At 40.0% G+C, this 27,046-nt stretch overlaps 2 protein-coding genes across 3 annotated transcripts in view; one reads left to right on the plus strand and one right to left on the minus strand.

Annotated features, from left to right (window-relative positions):
• Positions 1-11,285, plus strand: part of LOC135204767 (ATP-binding cassette sub-family G member 5-like) — a 16,357-nt gene extending 5,072 nt beyond the window's left edge. For both annotated transcript variants that reach the window (XM_064234934.1, XM_064234935.1), the window contains exons 2-13: positions 547-620; positions 1,167-1,284; positions 1,398-1,603; positions 1,757-1,901; positions 2,002-2,128; positions 2,651-2,796; positions 3,794-4,004; positions 4,964-5,081; positions 5,198-5,291; positions 7,928-8,066; positions 8,959-9,162; positions 10,048-11,285. In XM_064234934.1, coding sequence (XP_064091004.1) covers positions 567-620; positions 1,167-1,284; positions 1,398-1,603; positions 1,757-1,901; positions 2,002-2,128; positions 2,651-2,796; positions 3,794-4,004; positions 4,964-5,081; positions 5,198-5,291; positions 7,928-8,066; positions 8,959-9,162; positions 10,048-10,408 — 1,923 coding nt within the window. In that variant the 5' untranslated portion in view covers positions 547-566 and the 3' untranslated portion in view covers positions 10,409-11,285. The remainder of the gene's footprint in view (positions 1-546; positions 621-1,166; positions 1,285-1,397; positions 1,604-1,756; positions 1,902-2,001; positions 2,129-2,650; positions 2,797-3,793; positions 4,005-4,963; positions 5,082-5,197; positions 5,292-7,927; positions 8,067-8,958; positions 9,163-10,047) is intronic.
• A 1,182-nt stretch (positions 11,286-12,467) lies between these two features.
• The window catches only part of LOC135204586 (eukaryotic translation initiation factor 3 subunit G-like), a 34,508-nt gene continuing 19,929 nt past the window's right edge, over positions 12,468-27,046 (minus strand). The window contains exons 6-9 of the mRNA XM_064234739.1: positions 15,645-15,801; positions 14,724-14,881; positions 13,617-13,699; positions 12,468-12,603 (exon numbers count right to left, since the gene is read on the minus strand). Of these exons, the coding sequence (XP_064090809.1) occupies positions 12,585-12,603; positions 13,617-13,699; positions 14,724-14,881; positions 15,645-15,801 (417 nt within the window). The 3' untranslated portion in view covers positions 12,468-12,584. The remainder of the gene's footprint in view (positions 12,604-13,616; positions 13,700-14,723; positions 14,882-15,644; positions 15,802-27,046) is intronic.

The following is a 27,046-nucleotide window of genomic DNA, read 5'->3' on the forward strand; positions in this document are numbered from 1 at the left end:
GTACTTGGGCGCGAACGCAGGTACATTATAAATCCAGGACCGTCAGTGGAAGCGATACCACCCAACCGCGAGAGGTGGGAGACGACATATACCTTTAAGCCTCTCGCGGTTGGGTGGTATATATATATATATATTATATATATATATATATATATATATATATATATATATATATATATATATATATATATATAATATATATATAAACCTGAGAGACAGTAAGGGGAAGTTAGTTAAACTGGTGAAAAATAATTTATTGAATCCATATTATTATTATTATTATTATTTTGATAACTACCTCTTTTACCAATGAATGACGTGTTACACACACAAATAACAAATATTTAAATACATAATGCATTTTCTCATTAAATAAACAGCTAATCTTGATAACACACCAGAGCCAAGTAACTACCAGGTACAAATATCAATTGTAAAACCCAAAGGAGAGAATTTTCTTTTCTAAAATCTTAATATTATTTACACCTCTTTCAGATCCAATAAAGTTTCTTTGATAAAACATATATTTTTTCACCTCTCTTTCAGATCCACCATCCAAAGCAAACATGATGAACAGCGAGTTCGTTCTGGAGCTGATCAGCGTCTTCCACACCGGCCCGGTACGTATAAACATCCCACTCTGCTGTTTACACCAGATAGCTAATGTTTGTTTCAAGTCTCATTTTTCAACAGATACTCACTCATTCACATTTCCCAAACCATCATCAAGTTTCGTCAAAACTTAAAACGCGCAATTTGCCAGAATTGCTGTACGCCCCTCCTGAGAATAATGATAATGACGACAATACGCGTCTAAAACAGCGCCAGTTCAGTTCAGATTTTCTTATCTCGATGACAAATTGCAAATGACGTTCGCCAAATTTACCTCAGGGTAGCTGACATGATTTTCAGAAACATGGCAATGCTGAGAACACATCAGCTGACCAGGTTTCCGGGAATACGTGGCATCGATGGGAATATGTGTATATCACTTATGGAAGAATTGACCAAATTTACCTCAGAATTCCCAACCTCCTTTATGGAAACAGCAATGATGCCACATGCCATCTAAATCTTGGGGCAATCAGAACTGACTATACTTTCCTGCATCTTACGTAGGGTCCGAGCATTACCTTCTAACCTTTTTCTTCTTTTTTATGTTCCAGGTAGAACCAGGATCATGCGTCCAAAAACTGGTGGGGAATGTGCCCACTGGGGTCATACTCAAAGACGTTTCCCTCGAGATCCACGGAGGAGAACTCATGGCAATCCTGGGGTCTAAAGGTTGGTTGGTCCTATGTCTCTAAGTTTTCATTTAGGTCAAGCAAAGTTCAAAGTTCAAGGAAAATTTTTCATTCCAAGTATTCCTTTCACAAACGAGCACACTTTATCCTCAGGTAGCGGCAAGCGCGCCCTTCTCGAGGTGATTTCCCGAAGGGCGCAGGGTCCCACCAGGGGCCAGATCCTCCTAAATCACGTGCCCATGTCCCTACGCCTCTTCCAGGACTCCTGCGGGTATGTGACCCATAAGACCCAGCTCCTGGAGGGACTCACCACCAAGCAGACTTTAGAGTATGCCGCCAAGCTCTCCCTCAGTTCAAAGGTGAGTCGAAGGATCTGAATTTATCTTATTGGTCTGTGAAGTTGGTTTTGAGTTATGGTTCAATCTTCGATCTTACAAAGTCTAAGTTAGAAAAGCTGATTAGTTAGGCAATACCCCAAAGACAACATGACCTGACATTCTAATCCTTTCTAGATTGGAAGTTCGATGAGGTCAACCCGTGTACGCCAGGTCCTAGCCGACCTGGCTCTAACGCAGGTCGCCAACAGGTCGGTGGACCACCTGACGCCCTCAGAATACCGGAGGCTGGTCATAGGAGTTCAGCTGATTAAGGACCCATGTGAGTGTCTTGAACGGCTTTAATATTCCGCTGAGCAGACAAAAACATTCTTAACGTTACTCCATAACGTCTTTCCATTCAACCAACCCTTCCGTTTCAGTGGTGCTCCTGCTAGACGAACCGGCGTGGGGGCTGGACCCCCTGAACACGTACTTCGTGATCTCAATCCTGAGCAACCACGCGAAGAAGTACAACCGCATCATCATAGTCACGATGGAGAAGCCCAGGTAAGGATGCCGAGTAACACAGAGAGGAGGCGACTCTAGTCGTCTATTCCTGGTGTTATTGAAGTCCTGGAGAAAGGAGGTGCATTGTAAGGCATTAGATAACTTTTTTATTATTCCTCTCAAGTTCAAATCCTTCTCACAGAGGGTAAGAAGTCACTGCGGCTTCAGAAATCTAGTCCCGCAATCCTAAACTGTGCTCGACAACTTGCTCCGATTCGATCCGAAGTCATACAAAAATTCCTCCTTTCCTGTACCCAGATTCTTTGTAGCATCCTTTTGGTCCTTAGCTGCAACTGATTTCATTTCATTTACTGTACCTTCGTTCATATTGTCTTTCCTCCACCCTCTCCTAACAACCGTTTCCTAGTGCAACTGCTTTGAGGTCTTCCTCCTGTTACACCTTCCAAACCTCCTTACCGTCAACTTCTCTTCCAGCGCTGAATGACGTAATCAAAGGTCCCTGTATTCTATTCGAATCAAAGGTCCCTGTATTCTATTCGGTTCTATTTTCTATTCCTGTAGGTCTGACATCTTGCCCTTCCTCGACCGAGTCTCCTACCTGTGTCTCGGAGACGTAGTTTACACTGGGTCGACGCGTCTCATGATCGACTACTTCAGGAGCATCGGCTTCCCCTGTCCGGAACTGGAGAACCCTCTCATGTATTACTGTGAGTATGCAGTTCCCTGTATTTTATTTCAATCGCTGTATGTATGAATGCTTCCTGCACTGGTGACGTACTAAGGTTGACCGTAATTACACCGGTTTTGCATTGCAATTTGACCAGTGATCTATTAATTTTGGGCATGTTGATCCTGTATCAATTAATTACTAGTGTTCATTGCAGTATAAGCCTTGTACATTATGCTTACGTTGACTTCTTGCGCATGCTGAGAGTTTAGGGGCCATTTTACCAATAAAGTTGTTTGTTTGTTTGTATGGTGTTTTTACATTGCATGGAACCAGTGGTTATTCAGGAACGGGACCATCGGCTTTACGTGACTTCCGAACCACGGCGGGAGTGAACTTCTACCACCAGAATTTACCAATACAGTATACTATATTTACTGTGGGTAAATTGATCTTGTATTGAATTTCTACCAATATTTAATAGAGTATAAGCCCTTACATCATGTTTATGTCGACTTCTTGCCTATGTTGCTAAATGGATCTACACAGTAGTGACCAGAACATTATCATCATCTTCAAATGGCTTACAAGTTCCCACCATTCGCCTGTATCCTACCACAGTATTTCTATAGTTTCTCCTCTCTGATTCCCACCAAATGCCAAAACCACCTCACTCCATTTCCCAGCATATCCAGAAGCCACATCTTCCAGACGACCTTCTCGTAACACTTCGGACGTGAATCTCGGAACTTTGTAACCGCAAATTTTCAGAATCTCTTCCGCTTTTCAAGTAAATGCTCATAGCTCTGATGTCAGATTGTAATAGAATATAATAGAAAATTTAGGCCAAAGGTCACACACCGGGACCTTTGAGGTCATTCAGCGCTGAAACGGAAACTGACCGTAAAAAGGATCAAAAGGTACAGCAGGAGGAATATCTCAAAGCAGCTGAAGCCCTATGAATCAATAGTTAGGAGAGGGTTGAGGAATAATGCGTAAGGGGGTCAGATCATAATCAAACTTTCTACTCTCCGCAGTGTGTCTCTCTACGGTCGACCGTCGCTCGCGTGAGAGGTTCATCGACTCCAACAACCAGATCGCCGCTCTAGTCGAGAAGTTCAAGCTCGAGGGTGGACCTTACAGGAAATACGCTGGGCCACCTCCGGACGTAGACCAGTCAGAACACAAGATACCCCTCTCGGCGTATGGCAGGCCTGGGCTGTTTTCGACTCTCTTCGCCCTACTTGGGTAAAGTTGGTTTGCAAACGTTTTTATCATAAGAGTGAATTAGAGAAACCCAGCAAACTCCCAAAGTTCTGGGGACAAGTTAAATAAAATGTGGTTCATACTCAAAGACAATCTAAACGGACCTCTCATGTACGCTCTCGTTCTGTTGCTCAGCGCCTTCCTAGGGTAAACAAGGATATAGGCTTAGTTGGTTTGCAAAATGAGGTTTTTTTTGTGAGAGTGAATTAGAGAAAGCCAAACCAAATTCCAAAGTTTGGGGGACAAATAAAATAAAACGTGGCTCATACTCAAAGAAAGTTTAATATAACCTTTTGTTTAATGCCGTCATCAAAAGCAATGTACAAAGCTTCTCTCGTTACTCACTGCCTTGCTAGTGGAAAAGAAGGTAGGGTTGGTTAAATAGCCCCTCTAGGTTAAACGAAGGTCACGTCTAAAATAATATTTAGGCCTCTCACCTGTAAGGCTGATGTTTTCCAAATAACAACATTCTAGAAAGTTACAGTGAAAAGAAACTGCATAGAATATCGAAACAGTTTGAAACGAAAGATCCTCTTCTTAATTCACATAGCTGTAATACATAAACCAGCCTACTTACTAACCTTCAACTGCAAATATTCAGAGATGTGAACAAACGGGATCATAAATTAAGATTATGTTCAGAGCGCTCCCCTTTGCCACTAGCAAGTAAAAATTTTGTTTCATGTGCCTGTTCTGTATGTATAGTATACTGTATGTACAATGTACTACTGTGTTTTAGGATGGAAAAACATACGGTACCATAGTGATTTTACATCACACTGTACTGAAATAGGTATTTAAGAGTACAATAACCAACTTACAAACGACCCTCCGTAACTGTAACTCATTTGCAAGTAGGATGATATCTGTTATCTGTCACTGACTCGGTCATGTGCCACAGCAAATCACAAAAACTTAAAATGAATTTTCGTCATCTTCAGGAGAGGCTTTGCCATGATGAACCCAGCAGGCTCCGTCGGCTTCCAACAGCTCTTCTTCAGGTTGCTCCTCCTCCCTTCGTTCTTCTTCCTGCTGTGGAACTTCTACTTCGAACTGAAGGTAAGAATCGGTATCATTTGAAAAGGCCACCCTCGGCTCTTCTACTGCCTTGCAGGAAAGATATAGTGTGGGGCATCTAAGAGGCAACTTAACCCTGTGGGCTTTCTTTATTCCAGCCTCTACAGCGATCGTTCTTAAGCCGAGGAGGTCTCCTGTTCAACTGCATAGCGGGAACGGCGTACTTGGCCGCGGCTTCTACCTCAAAGACTTGTAAGTGAACACCTTGCTTGTGAATTTAACTATATACTTTCCCTCAAGTATTGTAAATGTCCTGTAGGGAGTCTATAACTTATAATGTAATGTAAGAAGAATTATAAGTTCTTTGTAGCATTCTACAAAGTTTCCCATAAGGGGTCTACCACTTGCAATGTACTGTACTGTATAAAGAATTCATAGGTTCTTGTGGCATTCTACAAAGTTTCCTGTAGTGATCTACCAAATCTCAGACTTAAAAGCTACCTTAGATGTCGTGCAATTGGAACTTCAGAGTTCAAGTAAAGATGTAATACATTACTACCTTAAAACTCTTCTTGTATTTTAATACATTTTTATCTATTTATTAATTTATTTTTTTCTTTTAATAAGTGAGATTTCTTCTTTCTATCTTTCCCCTTTCCTTCTCTGACTTTCAACTGAGCACCATATTTTGTGGAAGCTGGAATTTCAAGTCAATGGCCCCATGGGCTTGTTCCATATGAATAGGGTTCATCTCCTGAATAATAATAATAATAATAATAATGAACCAAACAAAAACTTCTTTCAGTTTTCTTCTGAAGATTGAAAAAGAAACCCACAAAATCACTTTGTAACTTGTGGAGTAAAACTAAATGTAAATACTTAGAAGTAAACAAGTTACAAAGTGATTTTGTGGGTTTCTTTTTCAATAATAATAATATCCTGTAAGATCTGTTGGTTGGGTAGTCCAGAGGTGGCCCACAACTGTCTTCCTACACCCTACAACACCTTGTGAATTCAAATGCTACCTTCGAGCGAGAAAACATGCTGGCATAAGCCATCCCAATTTAAATCACCCTTAATGTTTCCCCTTTTGTCTTGTCCTGCGTAGCTTTCGAAACCCTTCACTTGTTTTTCCAATTTCCAGACTTCAATTGCTCGAGCTGTTTCTTCAAAAGTAATGCAGTGGTTTGGTTAAAATACTTCATAACTCTGATAACCATAAGTGCATAATGGACATAATTTTGGTAATGAAATAAAGAACACAGTACTGGTAGCAAAGTAGCAGTCGGTTTCATGTGATAATATCCATGTACAAGAATGAAAAACATCTTTACATACAAATCAGACAAACCACTTTTAAATGAGGACAGCCTTGCTGTAATCTAAGTATACTAAATTTACACCAATGCATGTATTAAGGTGGTTTTTACACAGTATACAGTATTCTACCCTGCTTTTAAAGAAACCCAGTTTTTATTAAACCAGATCAAATCGTAAGCTTTCCCCTGCATTATGATTAAAACGTAGGCCTGTACATAAACCTCAACCTTTAGATTTCTTCTGTATTCTGATCAGAACTTAGGCCTATACACCTCAACCTTAACCTTTCATATCCGCTTAGTTTTGAGCACTGTGTCCCCAGATATCCGAGGTGTCTGGGAGCGCTCGAGAGTGCGAAAAAATAATTATTTTGAAAATTCAGCAAAAATAAAAATTTTATGCCAACAACGTTCATTTTGCTGTCCTTTTTTTTTTAAATGTTATTATTTTATGGTGGAATAGTCAGAATAAGAGTCCCAGCCCTCTAATTACGAAAAAATGTGAATTATTCAACAAAAAAAATCTTTACTTTATTTTATATTTTCATTCCTAACCCAAAAACTATGAAAGTCAGGCGAATGAATTATTCTTTATGAGAAAGCCAATAAAATTCCCAAAATATCGACATATATATCAATGGAAAACGAGTAAGTCCAGCCTGTGAAAAAATTGATAGAAAAGATGATAAGAAACAAAGTGCTCTGCCCGGTGCATAGTGAGAATTATCGCTATATATATAATTTTTTTTTGAAGAACCCTATCTCGGTTATTTTTCATTGAAATTCCTTTGTAAAGATATGAAAATGTAGAAGAAACATTGAAGAATAAAGGGAAGGTCAAGAAAAATGGCTTTGGATACGGCAACAGTTTCATTTTGACGTTATAAATTGATCGAAACGAAAAAAAATTGTTACCGTTGTCAACATTTATTGCTGGAATAAAATTTTTTTGAAGAGCCCTATCTCGGTTATTTTCCATAGAAATTACTTTGTAAATATACGAAAATGTAGAGGAAACGTTGAAGAATAAAGGGAGAGTTAAGAAAAATGGCTTTGGGGTCACTGAGAGGGAAATGTAGGTGTGATCAGCTGATTTCATTGTGAGAATTTTACTACGCCAGGGATTTGAGCATGCACAGTACAGAAACTACTTTGCTGGCGTATTGATACCAGAGATACACGGTCCAAGGTATGATCTAGCCTATGGAAATCGCTACTTGTCCGAAAATTAAAAAGAAATGCCCCTACCATACGTACGAAAAATTTCGGTAAATTTTACGTACCGCTACGTCAGTTGGATAGATAGGGGATAGAGTATTTTTATGTACTATTACGTTAGTTGGACATGAAAGGGTAAGATTCCATCGGTATTCCAATAAAAAGTCAACAACAAAGACATCAGTCTTCAAGATTTTCCTGTCCTCCAATAAAATCTTGGCCCTATAAGCCTCTATCTTAAAGATTTCCATCTGCATTCCAATAAAAACTTTGGCCTATAAACCTCCACCTTAAGAGATTTCCATGTTTTCCAATAAAATCTCAGCCGTACAAACCTCTCTTTCCCAACAGTCGCTCAGCACAGAACAAGATACTACCATGAAGCCAGAGAGGGTCTGTACAGAGGACCGCTGTTCATCATGACTTACAACCTGTTCTCAATACCTGTCTCCTATGTCAACGCTATGGGTGCTTCTGCCATCGTTTTCTTGTAAGTGCAGGATTTCTCTTCATTTGGGGTCGTGTCTTTTATTTCATAGTTGCGCAAGTTTAACCTGGGTTTTTTAAATACTGTAGTTGGGCTCAGGATATTGTGGAAGCAATAAATAATGATTCTCCTGAAGTATCAACGCTAATATTTCGTGTTCAAACCTTATATGAATTCTGTCAACTGCATTTGTTTCATGTACGTGTCCACCTGAATTGTAATCTAGCCAATGGCTCCATCTTTGATCCTTTTTCTAAGATTTTCTGGGTCCTCCTGACCAAATGCTCCTCCACTTACTATCTTATCACATCCAAACCCTTTTTGGACTTTTGATATTTCAAATTATTTTCCAGAATCTTAAACAAAATAGTACTACTGTTAGAATATCATCGCAAATCATATGGGAACAAAACAGAATATATAATTTAGGTCCAAAGGTGTAAAAAGTTAAGTTTATCTTAGTTTTACCAGACCACTGAGCCGATTAACAGCTCTCCTGGGGTTGGCCCAAAGTATTAGATATTTTTTATGTGGCTAGGAACCTATTTGTTACCTAGCTAATGGACCTACAGCTCATTGTGGGATCCGAACCACATTGAGAAATTAATTTCTAACAACCAGAAATAAATTCCTCTGATTCCGCATTGGCAGAGCGGGGAATCGAACTTGAAAGGTGTAACAAGAGGAGAAACTCACAATTGCACTATCAATCAATTGTTAGACGAAGGTTAAGGAAAGTAGGACATTAGAAAGAGAATAGGAATGGAAGACAGAGAGATTATGAAGAGAGCTACAGTTAAAGGAATGTAAGGGGTCGCAAGGACTCTGCAAAAGACTGCAAGAACATTATCGCAAACCATTTGAAGAAGAGTCTCAAAATATTCTTTATCGACAGTGGCCTTGGTTTGGGCGACAGCGCAGTGGAAGGTCCCGACTGGATGGGCTGGCTAATTTTTGGCTCGGTTCTCTGGGCAGTGTGGGCATTTGTGGAGCAGCAGACCATTGCTCTTATGATGATTGTGAAGTCTTCGTACTCGGCGGCAGCGACTTCCGTCAGCCTGACAACGTTCTACCTCCTGATTGCTTCTGCTTCTTTAAGGTTAGTGGTGTGTGGTATTTTGCCTTGATTGGCAGAAGTTCCAAGTTGCCTAAGTGCATTGTTTTTTGGCTTATACAGGCAGTCCCTGGGTTACGACGGGTTTGGCCTATGACGTTCCGAGGTTAAGGCGCTTTTCAATTGTATTTATCAGAAATTATTTCCAGGGTTACGACGCCTGCAACGCTGATCTGGCAGAAGAAATATGACACAAAAAATACAAAACAATCAATATTTGAAGGTTTTTTTATGAAAATGCAATAAGAATGCAGTTTACATAGTTTTCATTGCACCCAAAGCATTAAAAGTAAGGTTTTCTTAGGATTTTTGACGACGTTCCGGCTTACGACGATTTTCGGCTTACAACACGTCTCAAGAACGGAACCCCCATCGTAACCCGGGGACTGCCTGTACTTATTTGTCTTTTTTCTTTGGTCTTTCATACAGCAAATTCAACTTTGCATTAAGCGTAGGTTTTATAAGACACATACTTGAGGCTAGAAGTGTCTGTGTCTTATGCTTTTCATCTGATTCCTTTGGGTTTTCAGACAACAAAATCAACTTTGAGTAAGGCACAGGTCTTTTGTGAGCCATACCCGAGTCTAGAAGTCTGTGGTCTAGTAAAACTCCTTCACTTTTAAAGAAAATCGCACAGAAAATTAATGTTCAGATGTACATATTGCTGCTACAAAAATATCCTGTTTTAACAGACACAGATCTTTTATGTGAGCCCTTCCGTGGTTAGGTTCAACTACCACACTTTTAAGGGAAAATTGCATTAACTAAAAAGATGAGTGTATGTTACTGTAACATTAAGTTGTAATGTTACTTCCAGGTCTAGATGCACATTACTGCTACAATAAAATTCGGTTTTCATATTACTTTCAGGTCTCTCGTTGGCCTCCCAGACTGGTTGTATTACCTGGGCCACGTCATCGTCTTCCGCTACGCTGCTGCGGTCCTCCACGAGCAAGCGTTTCTCGACAAGCTGCCAAACCTGCCGGTGAACAGCACTGCAGATTGCCCCGACAACAATGCAGAGTATGGATGCCGCTACAGGAACGGAACCTACTACCTTCTGGAGCGTTACCACTTCCCCGAAAACGGCTTTGACCTGGGTCGTAACGACCTGGACCTGTGGTACAACTTCGGACTCTGTTTCTCATTCTTTGGGGGAATGCTGGTGCTGAACCTGGTCCTGTATTTGGTGCCTTTGCCATCTTTCATTAAGTCCAAGTTTAGAGACTGAAAGGGCTGTTTGAAATACCCATTGAGGGTTCTGGCAAGCAAGCAATGAGTAAAATTGAGAATAAAGCCACAAAAATTTTAAAAATACAGATAGACATCACAAAAAATAAAGCAAAAGAGCCAGGACTCTTCAACAAAATAAGTTCTAAAAAGTAAAGGCTTTCTAGACATCGGAGATATTAACTCCCAAATTGAGCTCCCTGTCTCTGTGTAAGGTGAATGGTACCTATTTATTTATTCATCACTAGAAAAGGCACAGCAATCCCTTTTCAGGTCTACAAAAAGGGTCTCCAAGTACTTCTACATCACAAGGTAGGGTTCTTATCAATGCTATATCATTTTCTCCATTTCAAATCTCGCCTTCATTACGCTACAAAAGCTGAACAAATCATTAGAAGTTAGTTGTAATCACTTCCATCTTTTTTTCCATTCTCATGTGACGGTTACAAAACCTATTGTTATTTCTAATTTATATTTTAACCATAGTATAGAGAAGTTGTCTGACAAGTCCAACGATTCAGTGAATACCATGAAAATACCCTGTAAAGTATTAGGTCAAGTAGGGTTCCTATATTTAAAATGTGAATATTTTTTTCAAAACCTGAACTATTACAAGAAGAATTGCCCCCTACAGCCATATTTCTGAAGTCCAAAACTACCTGAAAGACAGGACCCTATAGAACTTTCAACTGAATACAAGAATCTAAGTCCTGTCTGTAAAAACACATATTCACTCATGTCTAAAAAGTCCAGAATTAGCAGCAACAGACAGGACTGTAATACAGACATCAAAGCCCTGAACTGTTAAGTCTGTTATTCCCGTATTCGCGTTCTCCGGATTCGCAGACTGACACATTCACGAATTTCTCTCGGGAACATTTACCGCATTATTCGCGGAAAATTTCGATGCATTTTTCTATGAGAAATATCCACAAGTTCCAGGGTTTTTTATCAGTTTCATCATAAAAAGCACTTTTTGTGATAAAACTATTAAAAAAAACAAAATATGAAAATTTTCAGTGGCATTTTCTTGAGTTTTAACTAACAAAATAGGCTGTTTTTAGCATTTTTATAGGGGTTCCAAACATTCGCGGGTTCTAACTATTCACGGGGGGTTCTGGTATGCATCCCCTGCGAATACGGGGGGACCACTGTAATGTGAATCAAGACAACTCCTCACACGATAAATAAATGTTCTTTATGAACCCCATATAGTTTTATTTGCCCCTGGAAAGGTCTTTAGTTGTACTAGCGATGAGGGATAGTTTGACCAAAACAAGGTTAATTTTCTATGCTCTCTCACATGACCGGCTAAAAATGGTATGTCATAAAATAAAGATTCTGTTTGCAATTATAATCCTTCCCTAAAACTTAAACAGCGACTGGGTAAGTGGAAATGCATGATGGGTTTATTTAGAAACTGCTGCCTTGCAGTATTACTTTTTAGGAAAAGGCTAAGCCCAATACCAATAATTGTGGAAACTGCTGCCTTGCAGTCTTACCTTTTAGTAAAAGGCTAACCCCACTGCCAATAATTGTGGAAACTGCTGCCTTGCAGTTTTACTTTCTTGTAAAAGGTTAACCCCACTGCCAATAACTGTGGAAACTGCTGCCTTGCAGTTTTACTTTCTTGTAAAAGGTTAACCCCACTGCCAATAACTGGAAACTGCTGCCTTGCAGTCTTACTTTTCAGTAAAAGGCTAAGCCCACTGCCAATAACCGTGGTTGATGACAGCAAGGACATACAGTCATCAAAACCCCCTTTGCCAAACAATAAACCATTCCTGATGATGCCTTTGACAGAAGGCAGTGGAGAAGGCGCATCAGGCAACCGACCCCTTAATGTAGGGATAACTGGGAGAGAAGATACTCGTTACAGAGAGGAATTATAGCCCATGGTGAGTGGCCAATCAATCTCTGTCCGTTCGGCAACCCAAATTCTCTCCTTAATTTAGTCATAGTATGAATTACATGCTGTCATTCATACCCTTGCTAAATCTAAAACACAAACTACCAGATTGAAAACCAAGGCTTACTTACAATCTAAAATAAGACATTAGTTCTTCGTGTCTCAATTTTTATTTTCCTATTATATTCTTAGAAAAAGGATCATAACATGACTTCTGACGTCCGGCTGGAAACCAATAGAAGAAGAGCACCTACTCAAAAACTCGCGCTTAGTGTGTACCAGATGGCCTGAAAAGAGAAAACGGTCAATCGATGAACTTCACTTGAGTGAGAACTTAAGTTCTAAAGTGATGTGGACTGGCCACTTCCCAATATTGAACCTGTTGTGTAAAGCAAAAGGCATCCATGAATCTAGGCCAATTACTGACCTTGGAAAGTACAAATAATTATGATTTATCCAGTTCAAGATTATTATCATTTAAAAGATAAATCAGCTCTTCATACTAGGGCCATTAACTTTAAAGTTTCCAAGGATTGTGCCATTCATTTGAAAGTTACAAAAAGATAAAAAGAAATACATAAAGGGAGCAGTTATCATATAAAAAAAATGAATAAAGATAAATAAAAATATAAGTAAACTATTAAAATAAAAGGCAAATTCCACGTCAGAAAAGGCCCTCAAATTGCTCCTGTTTCAGAAATGCAAACGTCTTATTCACGTTTACTAAAAGCTATTCGACAAAGACAGTCTTGCAAGAATGCCTTCCTCTTCAGCGAGATAAACAAAATCAAATCAGACAGGGTCTGACAAAAACTGACGAAAAACTTGACATGGAACACAAATAAGGCACAACAAGAGCCGCAAAGAAAGTTATACTTAGGCTCACATATTTGGACAATCAGAAGTCCCAAGGATAACTGACTCCAGTAAAACTAAGAAACTGACTGTAGGAAGGTTTGAAAGACATAACAGGAGGAAAACTTATGAAACAATTGTTAGAGAGGGTGGAAAGTCAGATGGAAGAGAGAAAATATGAATGGAAGTACAGTAAATGAAATGAAAGAGGTTGCAGCTGGGAGACTGGAGGGATGCTGCAATAAACCTCTGGTTATGCCTACAGTGCACTGTATGAGGTGCAATGACAACACTACCCCCACAAATTAAAATTTGTTAACCTGCCATGATCTGAAATGGTTAGTCAATAACATCTAAAATACTGGGTAATCGAACCAGGAAAGATTCGGCTTTCCAACCGCTGTGTATTTAAGGAACTTCTGCTCTGTTTATGTCGCATACTTACTTGGCCCATTCTACACTCAGGATGAGATGATCATAACCATATCCATTGAGAGTCTGAATAGCCCTGGCTGCCTCTTCACGTCTCTGCAAATCAAAGCGGTTTTTTAATTTGGTTTTGTAAAGTCTTCGACGAACATTACTATTATTATAATTATATCATTATTATTGCTGAAAATAATGACTTTCTACGGCATTCAGTTTATACAGTCTTCTTTATTCTTCTTACAATCCTCTTCTCATCAGTGCATAGCTGGCGTACCAAGTTTTCTAAGGACACATACAGTTTTTCTTATTTTCTTAGTTTTACTACCTCTGACATTTCAACAACTCTGGCGGTCAAAACATCAGAGGTAATAAAACTACACACTGAAGGAAAGACGATTATAAGAAGAAGCAGAGTAGACTATATGAATTAAATGACAGAAACATCTATTATTTTCAATGCTACTGCCCTCAGAGAAGGTCTCCTCCCTATTATCATTATTATTATCATAATAATTTAACCAGACCACTGGGGTATCATTAACAACTTAGGGCTGACAGAGAGGATGTGTTTTTGATGACTTAGTTAGACCTTAACATATTGCAACGCCTTACAAAATATAAACTCTTTCAAAGAGATGTTTCCAGTTTGATATAAACTGACAACTGAAGATTGGATATAATCACTGAAGACAAAATTGTGACATTTATAGGAAGTTTGTTTAGATTACATAATGTTTTTTGTTAAAAGATCCTGTATACTAAAGGTTACAAACTTCCAAGATAGGATAAGATGATTGTTAAGTCCTTTAAAAGTCCTTTAAAAGGGCTCAGCTTTTCCCACACAGTCAAGACAATTCCGTCAGCATATTACAGTAATGAGTTAGTTTCAGAACAGAACAGAATATGGAACTTATGAATGATAAATAACGCCTACAGTGCACTGCATGAGGACCTCGACGGCACTACCCCTCCTTACAGAGTCAAGTAAGTTACTTTCAACACAACGACGTTACTAACTGATTCTGCCAGCATCTTATCAAAACAATTTCATTACAAAAACATCACCGACTGAAACCTCAACTACACGATGAAACTGCAGGACACAAAATCGTTGGATAATCACCTTGAAATTGATGAAAGCAAAGCCTTTCGACTGTCCGGTGTTCTTGTCCTTGGCGAGGAAGATACGGCTGATGTCACCGAAGGATCTGAAGAGCTCTTGGAGATCCTGTTCCTTCGTGTTCTCCGACAGATTGGTCACCCTGACTGTTGCCGTTTCGTCTGCAAATAATTACGAGAATGAGCAAATTTCGTCCGCAAACAATTGTAAGAATTAGTGAATGGTTATATATTTTGAACAGTCCCAGGGTGACAACAGGATAAAACATGTCTTGAGGGTCTTATTTTGAGAAGGGCAACACTTGATGATCTTGTTAAGTTCACCTTCATAAATCAGATTGTCATTTTTATTATTATTATTAATGAAAAATACTCATAGTAGCACAAGTCTTAGAATGGAGGAACAAATTCAGTTATGTAACAGTACAAATATATCATTCTTATTTTCAGTTCTACTTTCAAAAATATACTGAATTTGTAGTTACATAATTGTGGATTTGCAATTATTATTATTTGTCTCTGCATCACTGCTATTTTTATTATCATTATTACATATCATTATTATTATTATTATTATTAGATTATTATTATTATTATTATATTATCATAACTGATACAACGCGCATTCAGGTTTTATTTCCAGACTCTTGTGGGGTTTGCCCAACCAATATCTTCTCGAGGGCAAGCTGACGACTGGACCTTGGTAAAATAAGTTGGACAGTAGACAGCATTCTGTGTAAGGAACAATGCTCAAGTAATACTCCTTTCTGGAGTTGCTACTGGTCCGTAGATATCCGAGATTGACAATGATGCCATAGTCCATTGCAAAATAAAAAGGACACATCATCACACACGAGTCGTCATCTTCTCTGCAAAGGGACAACCACCAAAAACCCGCTTCAAACGAAGACTGCAAATACTATACCTCGGCCCCTGGCAGACATCATGGATTCTCCCTTCTTGGAGGCCCCCATCCTCATGGAAGGAGGCACGTACTTTCCAGGGCCATCTGGGGCTCCCAACTTGCTTTTGTCGGCAGCGCCGGGAACCGAGGGACCCTCGTCTTCCACTTTCTCTTCACCCTGCGAAAAAAGAAAGCGTTACTTACAACAGTACAGAGAAGAAAGTTTTACTTTGGGCAAACATTTTTTTTTTCTTGCAGTGAAACTGGAGCATGATTATTATTATTTGTTCTAAGGGGTCCACAAAAATAAAAAAAATGTTGAGAGTTCACATATAATTTAAAAACACTTTATAAAACTTTTGAACCCTTCCCTGGACTGAAGATGAACCCAGGGAAGGATTTGAAAGCTTTTATAAAGTGTTTATAAATTATACTGGAACTTTTAACATTTTTATTATTGTAGACCCCTCAAAACAATACATATACTTGTGTGATAGGGAGTTTTTCTCATACCATTATTATTATTATTATCAATATTTAGAAGATGAACCCTACTCATATGACATAAGCCACTACCTAGAAATTCAAGCCTCCAAAGAACATGGTGCTCATTAAGAAGTAAGAGAAGGTAAAGGGAATTACAGGGAGAAGAGATCTCACTTATTAAAACAAAAATATAAATTTTCATAATAAAATTTATTATTTGGATACTTACCTACTGTTAAATTTAGCTATATCTCCCCGCCAATTAGGCATTCAAACAAAAAATCGAATGGCTGCCCGGATGACTGTCTAGTTTACCTGTTCTCCACCAGGTGTGTTTCGAATGTTTTAGCTCGTTAGAATTCTCCCTGAACCACTAAGTTGTGGGGAGGACTGGGTGGGTCTACTTTAACAGTAAGTAAGTATCCAAATAATAAATTTTATTATGAAAATCTATATTATTTGAGATGAATCTACCTACTGTTAAATTTAGCTGATTCCCACATTAAGAAGAGGATGGTGGGTAGTGCAGCTAGACAAAATTCCACTCAGCCATTTGAGCTAAAGATTTCTTGTACAAAACCCAAAACATTCTCACCTGATCTGGAATCCTTGGTGAATTTTACTACCACCAGAAGTTGGATTCCATTTAGGTAGCAAGGCTCTCATACGTATGCAGCAAAGAGCAGCCTTGTGGAGAAAACCGCTTCGATTCAGCCAGCATGAAACGCAAGCCGTCTGAGGGACCCCTGTGCCTGGGTCCAAAAGCCCTACCAAACGACAGTCACTTAAAATAAATACCTTTCTGATATATAGGTACGCTCCTATACAAAATTTGTACCTTCACGCTCCCAAAAATATTAAAACCCGGGATTTAAACAAAAGGGCTTAGAGAATTGCTCTTTTTTCAGTTCAGGAAAAGACTACCCACTACTAGTAGAGGATTAAGGGCTTTACTGTTTTCAAGCACAATTCTGTATACTTCAAGTAGTGATCGGGTAAAAACCGAATTGTACTTCTACTGTGACACATCAATCCTATACTGGAGCAACAAATTGACTTAACACTAAATGAAGTTGCAACTGCTGCTCACATTATGAATGTTTACCTTCAATAAAGGTAGAAGATATGGAGCTAATTCTCATGCACTAGCCTATCCATTATGTTCCTTGACAAAGTCTCTAAAAATCACAACACAAAAGGTTAACTTTGCCTCTTCCAGGCTTAACCTTCACAAATACATTCTAGGTTTTCTAAAACCACAAAACAAAAAGGTAACTTTGCTTTCAAGCTTAACCATTGGCAAAGACAGCTAGGTTTTCTAAAACCACAAAACAGAAGGTTGATTTTTTTTCCCCTCTTCCAGGGTTAACCTTTGACAACAACATCTATGTTTCTTAAAACCATAAAACCAAAGGTTAACACTGCCTCTTTCAGCATTTACCTTTGACAAAGATGTTCAAGGTTTCTAAAAGGATGATAAAAATGTTCTAGTTTCTTCTTCTTCCACACTAAGGGATTACATTGGAATTCTTACAGGGCACAGTAAAGCATAGCCTTAACATCACCCTCAGCTCTAAAGCAGAAAGCTAAAATAACATTCCCTTTACACCAGCTTAAAGTAGGGTGTTGACAATAAATTTACTTACTAACCACTGCTAGTGCTAAATAAAAGGTCTTACAGTAAATTCAGATAAAGTTTAGACCCGCATGTAAACTCCAGAGAGAGACTGATATAGAGATGAAGGGGCTTCAATCTCAACACCTTACAGTGCTGGTCCTCAGCAAGATCTAAAAGTACTTGATGCAATACCGAGGAAAGTATGTATGGAACGATAATTTTGGCAGTAGACAGTGTAAAGTCTTATCTCCTCTAAACAGAAAACATTGACGTCTACAAGGATCCAGGTGCTGAAAATTCCTCTAGAATGGCACCCTCAGCAATACACAGACCACTGCTTCTGACCCCAGGCCATGGCAGTTTTAAAGTAAGGACAGATCCTATGATAACTTGGAAATATTATTGGGAGGGGACACTCTTAACATCTCCAAGCAGTTAAGGAGATGCCTAAGTTAATGGAACTGTATGGAATTGTGTAGTAGAGTTGATTTTTTCTCAACGGAAGAATGAGACATCTACCGAGAGCATTGGAAAGTCTGAAAATTATTTTCCCTGAGGCTACAAGGGCTCTACAAGAGACACTAAGCTATTCTTGAACTTGAAATTGCTCAATAATATTCAGAGTAGATACGAGAGGCATTATTTGGATGTCCCTGTTCATCTACATACAAGGATGTCTAAACAAGTGCTCCTTAAATCCACACCAAGTGCCAAACTTACGGATGTAAAGGCCCTTGTAGGCAGTTGTTCTTCCTGAATCCCCAATTGCTAAAACAATGTCCTTCCACAGAATGGATGATCAAACCAATATGTTGTTTCATTTCACTCAAAGCAGCAAACTTCCCACAAAGATTTTGTTTCTGACCGGGAATAAACATGCTAAGCATCCTGATGTCCTTCCACTGCCCTGACATCTAAAAAGTTTTACCAGTAGTGTTGACCCTTCTATGTTGCATGAAAGTGTAATGACACTAGTTAAACTCTGTGTTGCATGACAGAGGGAAAAGCCCAAAACCTGGACTTAGGTTTAGGAACAAAAAGGACCATTCTTGGTTACAGAGTCCCTCCTACAGTCCTGGAGCCATAGATGGTTCTGGATTACTTACAAATTTAATGAAGTTTTATTTGTAAGTCGTAATTCTTACGCTGAAACTGTACATTAATTGAGCATGATTATCTGAAAATACCCCATGAGGCCATGTTTCCTAATGAGGGATCACCCCCACATCACTAGATAAGAATGGGGATATAGAGAATTAACAATGCATAGAAATTGGCCAGAAGAAGCAACAGGTCCTTGGCCTTTGGAATACTGTTGACAGAGTTGGCCAACTTGAATCATTGATTCAGTATAAGTGTCTTGCTCCTAAAATCGACACCATCCACCAATGGGCAACAAGTCCCTGACATAACTTATAGAGGACTGCACACTAACCAAAACAAAGTGGACAGAACAGCAGTACCTTCTAGTGAAAACATCTTGAAGGAACTTGCATGACTGTGGATGTATGGTAAGTGGAATACATTCTGTATGTGTACCACAAGTGACCGTTCTTTGGAAAGGCACTAAAACCATGCTAGAAAACCAACAAGTATATGGGCAGACAATTACTGTTATTCAGTCTCCAAACGTCCAAGAATATCTCCAATTACTTATGGGTGTCTTCCTAACGAATTACCCTTGGACCATCATTCCCTCTATATACAATCTCCTACTAAAAGAGACTTACGAGAGATTTCTGCTGAAGACAAAGGAAGCTATAAGAGGGAGATTAAACCAGTGGAGGACAACCAAAAACGAATCACAACTGCCCTTCACCGTCTCCACCAATAACGTACTGGTCCCAAGTCTCTCCATGCATGTTAGGAGGTTGCAACTGTCCATATCCCAGAACCTGAACCCCCACTTATCCCCAAAAGGTATAAAACAAGACTACCAATAGATAATCCCTTATCGCCTTAAACCGAGCTGCATAATCAGACAAGAAGGGAAAGTTCCAAACCGAGCAAGTATAAACATGAGGACATTACCCTCCAACATCAGAAATGAGTTTACTTGTTTTCCTTGCTAAAAATTTCCGGCTGGCGACAAACCCTAAGCTGGCTACACAAACTCACTGGGTTGGCGTCTCCACTTTTCTAAGCAGTTGCAGAGGCGAGACAACATAGGTAAAAGGTAATAACTGAAGCTAAACTGAAAATCCATCAGCATGTCTGTCAGTCTCAAGTTCATTTCCCCACAGGAAAGAAAAAGAAAGCAAACCCCCTACTAAGGAAGGTTAAAGGACCAATAAGCATTTGTACAGCAAGAGGGGGGCCTTCGGCTCTCTGCGACTTTAAAAGCCACAAGACGACAAGCCAAGGCAGACCCAAAGGGAGATTTGTGCGTTTGAGGATGAGAAAAGTTACGAACTGCTCTCTAATTGGAGAAAGCGTTTGTTCTCTTCTCCAATATTTAGAGGGCGCCGAAATATGCTAAGACAATTAAGACATTCTTTATGTGGCCTCCTTCCTCAACAAAATGAGGATACAGCAAGGCGTAGTGTCGCAACATATGCCCACCAGCCCAAACGAGTTCCTCAAACTCCATTCAAACTCTTCTTCTGTCAGTGGGCGACGGGAGGAGACAGCTGGCAATAGGAGGTAAACAAAAGAGCTTAAAGGATTGCTCTTTCTCCGCATCCCTTGGCGACAAAAAACGACACTTGTCGATAAGAGGTGACAGCGGCTGAGTGCTGTATCGCATCCACCACGACTCAATGAGAGGAAGACGGTTTTAAGCGACTCACGACTCGGCCAAATCCGAACGAGTCAACTGCGTTCACACGAGTCAGCAACGTCCGCAGACCGCAAGAGTCGACTGAGGGAATGAAAACAAGGTGCCAGAAAAGGGAGGCGATGGGAGAGGAGTTACAACGACTCTCCCGCCTCATCCAAAAGCGATCGTACGTACTTGAAACATTCTTATATGAAACTAAGTTAGAAATCTCTGAAGCCAGAATCTCTAACTTAGCGAGAACTTTAGATACTACAGACAGTGTAGACTTGAAAGAGAAACATTAAACGAGGCAGTAGTAAGAGATTTGCTGATAGCCAAATAGGAAGCAAGCAAAGAACGAACACAAGCATTACTAAGAAAAAGGAATATGCTAGCAGACAAGAATTTAGAATAACCCATACATGAGAGAGATAAACAGTCGACTGAGTCGACATATCTAAATGTGTACAAAATTCACTACAGATACATTATCATCTCAATAAAATATCTATAGTGCTTATATTGTATATTATTAAACCTATGCATGCTAACACCTCAAACTAGGTGTTGAAGACGACAGAATTCTCCTATGGAGCGAGCATTAACACTTACCGAAACGGTCCTTATGTGAACTCTTTAACGGTCTTTCGGCGGAAGCTTTAAACAAGATTCAGACCATGAAAAAGGGTGAAGTAGGTATTGGAGGGCACAGAATCCCATCGTCCCGAGAACCGACCCGGTTCCCTGGCAGCGGACGTTTCCAACTATCGCAGGGCAGTCCTAGGCTCAGGCTACGTACAGACGAGGGCACCAACACTTTACTTCCAACAGGGAATGGGAAAAAAAGCGCACACTATGGAGGGATTTGGAACGTTCCCGTCACGAATTCAGTTCAACTGGTATTAGAACTAAAAGTAGGTTTAATGTTCTAACTTCTCGTTACGCTTTTCCTGAACTGAATGGGGAGCAGAAGGCGGCGCTACAAAAGAAGTCAATACTAACCAACTAAAATGCCTGGTCTGAGTAGGGATAGCTGACCTAACAAATTGCTTTCGCAATCTATTAGTTTCCCATCCTTCCTATATCTGACATATTCAGGCATAAATTTCTCAGAACAATTCCTTACATTCTTCACATCTAGTAGCTCCAAGATCACACCCTGTACCCTTGAAAGTACAAAGGAATGTTGATCAACTTCCAATTTCAACATCCTGGTTACACCAAAAACATTCCTACATAGCCTGATGTTATTGGTTTTGCTTCCGATGGAAGATATCCTAGGAAGTTGAAATTACAATAATGTAAACAGGTGTAAAACAGCCAAACTTCATAGAATACCAACAATTGCCTAGCCGCAATGGCAGCAAGGAGAATTCTGACATGAGCTAAAGCATTTGAAACACACCTGGTGGAGAACAGGTAAACTAGACAGTCATCTGGGCAGCCATTCGATTTTTTGTTTGAATGCCGACTCGCCTAATCGGCGGGGAGATATAGCTAAATTTAACAGTAAGTAAGATTAATCTCAAATAATATAAACTAATAAATAGATAAAAAGGTATTGAAGTGCAAGGAGAAGAGCATTAGAGTAGTAATGCACTGCATCTATTATCTTGAACTTTTGAAGTTCTGATTGCATGACATCCTCAGGGAGTCTGCTCCACAGTCCTACAGTGTGAGGAATAAAGGACCTCTGGAGTTATGGTGAAAGTAAACTTTAAAAGAACATCGACACTTTAAAGCTACGAACAAACTCCTAATTTCGTTTCCAGAATGAACTCAACATCGAGTGAAATAGCATGGCCCGAACACCATTACAATCTTCTAGGAGAATGTATTTTTAACAAGAAACTTCACATGGTTTTGTTCCGTAACATGATATTGTTATTGTACAATAAAGTTTCTTACATACTTACCTGGCAGATATATACTTAGCTATAGACTCCGTCGTCCCCGATAGAAATTCGAATTTCGCGGCACACGCTACAGGTAGGTAGGTCAGGTGATCTACCGGCCTGCCGCTGGGTGGCAGGAATAGGAACTATTACCTTCTAAGGACAGATTTTTCTCTTCCACCTGTCTCCTGAGGGGAGGCTGGGTGGGCCATTCAATCGTATATATCTGCCAGGTAAGTATGTATGAAACTTTATTGTACAATAACAATATCATTTTCATACATTCAACTTCCTGTCAGATATATACTTAGCTGATTGGCACCTTTGGCGGTGGGTAAGAGACAGCTAATTACTGATTAGACAGGTAAACAACATACGTTGTAGGTAATAGATAAATAAAACCTTGGTTCCTATGTGTTTAGACGAAGGTTGACTTCCTAGCTATTGCTAGGTGTCTGCTTCGTCTCAAGAGCCTCAGCGAGGATGTGACCTATGGCTAAGAGTTCTTGTAGATCTGTCAATGGGGTCTTATCCACTTACTCGACAGAATCTAATGGTCATTTGTCAATGGGGTCTTATCCACTTACATGACAATACACCTATGCCTAGGGGCATAATTAAGGAGCACAACACTGATCCCGATCACCTGATCTAACACGAGGGTTTGTGCTTAGTTTGAAAAGAGCTATCCCCAAACTCCTTTCAAACAAACAAACACTATGTTAACATAAAAATTAAACTCACTTAGTTAAGGATCAGTGTCGGCTCCCTATCCCAGCAACGTATCCGTAGACACGTAAAACCAAGAGAGAAGGATCTCTCGTAGGTCAACTTTACCTCCTTCGTGCAAAGGGAAGTCAACCCAGAGTTGCATCTCCCTTAAGTTACAGCTAATATGTCCTTCACGACATATTGTTATGTAAACGATAACAAGAATTCATAAAAGCTCGCACTTCAAGCGCTTTTAATTCTCAGCTGTTTGAAGGAATCATCAAGTCATTCATGAAGTGCTTTTAGCGATCACACTTATTTCAAAGAAGACCAGGGCTTCCTTTGAAATGGATCTTTTCTGGATGAAGCCTAGAGCCTGGCTTGCGCCTGGGTGGCGCCTCGAGTCTGGTTGGAGCCTCGAGCCTGGCTGGAGCCTCGAGCCTGGCTGGCGCCTCGCGCCTGCCTGACACTTGGTTGGCCGCCTAGCTCCTGGAAGGCGCTTTTTGCCTGACTCATGGCTGGCGCCTCGCGCTGGAAGTAGCTTCGCGCCTGGCTCCAGACTGGCACTATTTGGCGTCTGGCCCCTGGCTGACTCCTCTCCACTTGCTGGAGCTTCGAGCTTGTAGAGTCCCAAGGATGTCTGGCGATGCCCACATCAGACACTCTTATCTGTCTGACTTGTTCGCCTCCAGCGCATCTGCGCTAGGTTGGAGGCCCCCTCTTTCTCTTCATCAGACAATGACAGTGTTCCCCTGAAACTGTCTGCCTCTGGCGTTTTTACGCCTGTTTGGCATTTGGCGCCTGGTTGGCGCTACATTGTCCGAAAGTCCTGAAACTCCACAATGGTTTATCAGGAGATTGGAGAAGGGTGGAAGAAATTCTTCCACTTTGAGCTTCTGGCCTCTCCGGCAAGGGAAGGTGATTGTAGTAAACTACATCCATTAGACGATAGGACATCTAACAGTACGAGAGATAAGAGTCTTCCTCCGAGGAGGATCCTTCTTGAATCCTTCCGTTGCTAACGAGATCTCTTCTTACTTGCTGATGAAGTTCCTAGTTGCAGAATCTTCCCTATCCTTGTCCGAAGGAAGGGAAGGGGCTTGGAAGTCGAAGGAGACTCCGAGCTGAAATTGGGAGGACTCCTGATTTCTAGCTCTTTACTGTATCTCTCTGAATACCTTCTGGGAAGCATTTCGAACCCTCATCGCATCCCAAAGACTTTGTAGGCAAAAACGTTTAAACCATCTCTTCTTATGTAGGTGAAAACGTAAGTACCCTGCCTGGGCAACGAAACTTCTATCTGAAATCGTTGAGTCAGGAATAGAGGGTTTTAGTTCTCTTGCCAGACATACTATGCTGGCAAGAACCCATTGCCGAGTCTCCATTAAATCTGATGCGAGATTCCAATGCACAAAAAATTCACCTGTCTTCTTGGTAGTTAAGGGCCAAGAGAAAACAAAGAATTCCCTCATAAAATTTCTCAAAGAAGTTTGATGAGGAGCAGTTCCATCTTGTCGGAACACGGAATCTGAAGCCACAAAAGATCCCATTCGAAGTACAGTTACCATCCGAGTTACGACCTAGATCCGTTCCGACCAACAGGTCGTATGTCAGAATGGTCGTTAGTCGAAATACCAGCCAAAATGGCCGACACGTGGATTATAAGTACTCGGTTAAAGTGGAAGATTATACTGTACTCGAGGACATATGATATGAAGTGTTGCATTTTTAAGTAACTTTTTCTGTTGAATAATATTATTGTGTATATAAAAGCTGTTTATTTATCATTTTTATGCCTTTTAGTTCACTTTTATATATTTTAGCATACTTTTCTGTTGAATAATATTTACTGTACATATGTATATACAAGCTGTTTATTTATAATTTTTTTTATGCCTTTTAGTTTCACTTTTATCATACTTTTTCTGTTGAATATATTACTGTTGTACTATACGTACAAGCTGTTTATGTATTTATCATTTTTATGCCTTTTAGTTCGTTTACTTTTATCATTTTATCATAGAGATATTTTTAATATACTGTAGGTGCAATGTATTTAGCTTTTTTTTTCAGTTGCTTAGTTGATATGAACTAGTACCAAAGACATCTTAATATAATATGGTTTTAGAAATAAAATATTTATTACTGCAGTTGAATTTATTATACAAAAATACAAATGAAGATCAAAATACGAAAATAGAAAAGTTACAGTTCAAAAAATAGAACATACAGCTTTAGTACAAAATAGAAAATACATATGCATGTAAAAAAATAAGCAAAAACAACACTCAAAATTAATGTTCACTGGTGCTTGGTTCGACGTCATCAACACTTTCTTCATACGCACGGTCGAAAGAAAGATCAGCTGTTAAGTCAGGCGAGCAGGGGATGGGGAAGGGGTTGTTACTGCGCTGGCCGATGTAGGGGAGGGGTGGCTTCGATGCTGGATGAGGAGGGCTTTTGTGTTCGTTTGACAAACATGCTAAGTGTCATTGGATCTTCTGCTTTTTCTTTTCATCGTAGATTTCTTTGTATGGCCTCATTACTTCTTGCATAGATCTCTCTATCCGGGCCAAACCGTTCAACATTCGGATCCATTCCTTCCAATTTATGCAGCATTGTATTAAGCATTTGTATGGCTTCCGATAATCCCTTTACAGTAAACTTTCGTTCGTGCTGCCTCCTCTTCTACAACTTCCTTTCTTCCTCTCTTCTTTCTTCTTCAGCTTTCCTTTCTTCTTCTATTGCTAACAGTTCTTCATTTGTTAATTCCTCAGGTTCTTCACTTATCAGTTCTTCAATTTCTTCTTCATCACATCCTAACTCAAGTTGCTTTGCCAAGCTAACAATTTTTCCTCGGACGTTGCTTAATTCCTCTTCAACGAATGCCTTTAGCAGCAGGCGCATCACTGCTAGCAGCCTCGCCTTTCGTCAGAACATGGTGCACTTGGTACCGATCTCGGAATCTACGAAACCACCCATCATTCGCTATAAAACTCCAACGAAGCATATTCTTCACCTCCTTTCTCTTTTAAACATTTTAAATAAACTTGTTGCCTTGCTCTTTGCACTGCTCGCAACATCACTTGCACATTTCTTTGTCTATTATCTTCCAGCCACGTAAATAACAACTTTTCCATGTCTGCTATCGGTCCCTTCACGCTGTTTGGTGATAATGTAGACCTTGATTGGGGCTGCTCCTTTCACTGCGTCCTTAATCCTTTCCTTGTCCTTTAGAATGGTGGAGACCGTGGAGTGGGAGAGATGGAGACTTCTGCTTATACAATTAACTTTCATTCCACCTTCATATTTCTTGATTACGTCCATCTTCATCTCCAACGTCAGTGCCTTCCTAGCTTTCTTGGCAGAATTGCATTCTGATGAGTCAGACTTTCTCTTAGGGGCCATGGCAAAGGTGTAATGAAAAAATGTTCCTGCTACAATGTTACAGTACTGCTACAATGTCTAGACAGTGAGTGAGGTGGTTGGGATGAGTCTGTCTGGGATGCTGTGCTGCCGGCGCCGTCGTAACTGTCATACCGCGCCGCACGCACTACGCTACCGCGCTGCCAAATATAAAAAAATAGACCCCTGTCGGACACTGTCGTAAGTACGGGTGACGTAACTCGCGCAGGTCGTAACTCGGATGTAACTGGTACATGATATCCTACTCTTGTCGATTTGAGGTATGTATCAGATCCTGAAGATCTTAATCCTCTGCTACCTCTAATTCTCCTTGTATAGACAGAGTATAGCCTTTTACTGTGCTCTTTGATAGCAGATATATATAAAGTTGATTCTTCCCTCTGAAAAGGAAGAAAAAACCTATATGTGGTTCACAGAGGTATCGGAAGAGGACAGTTTCCTCTTCCATCAAACACGATCTGCAGCAATTCTATGTCCTGGCTATGACTATTGTCATTCACCTTTAAAAATCCTCTCATTCATGTCCACT

This window comes from Macrobrachium nipponense, chromosome 47 (genome assembly GCF_015104395.2).
Source record: "Macrobrachium nipponense isolate FS-2020 chromosome 47, ASM1510439v2, whole genome shotgun sequence".
NCBI lineage: Eukaryota > Metazoa > Arthropoda > Malacostraca > Decapoda > Palaemonidae > Macrobrachium > Macrobrachium nipponense.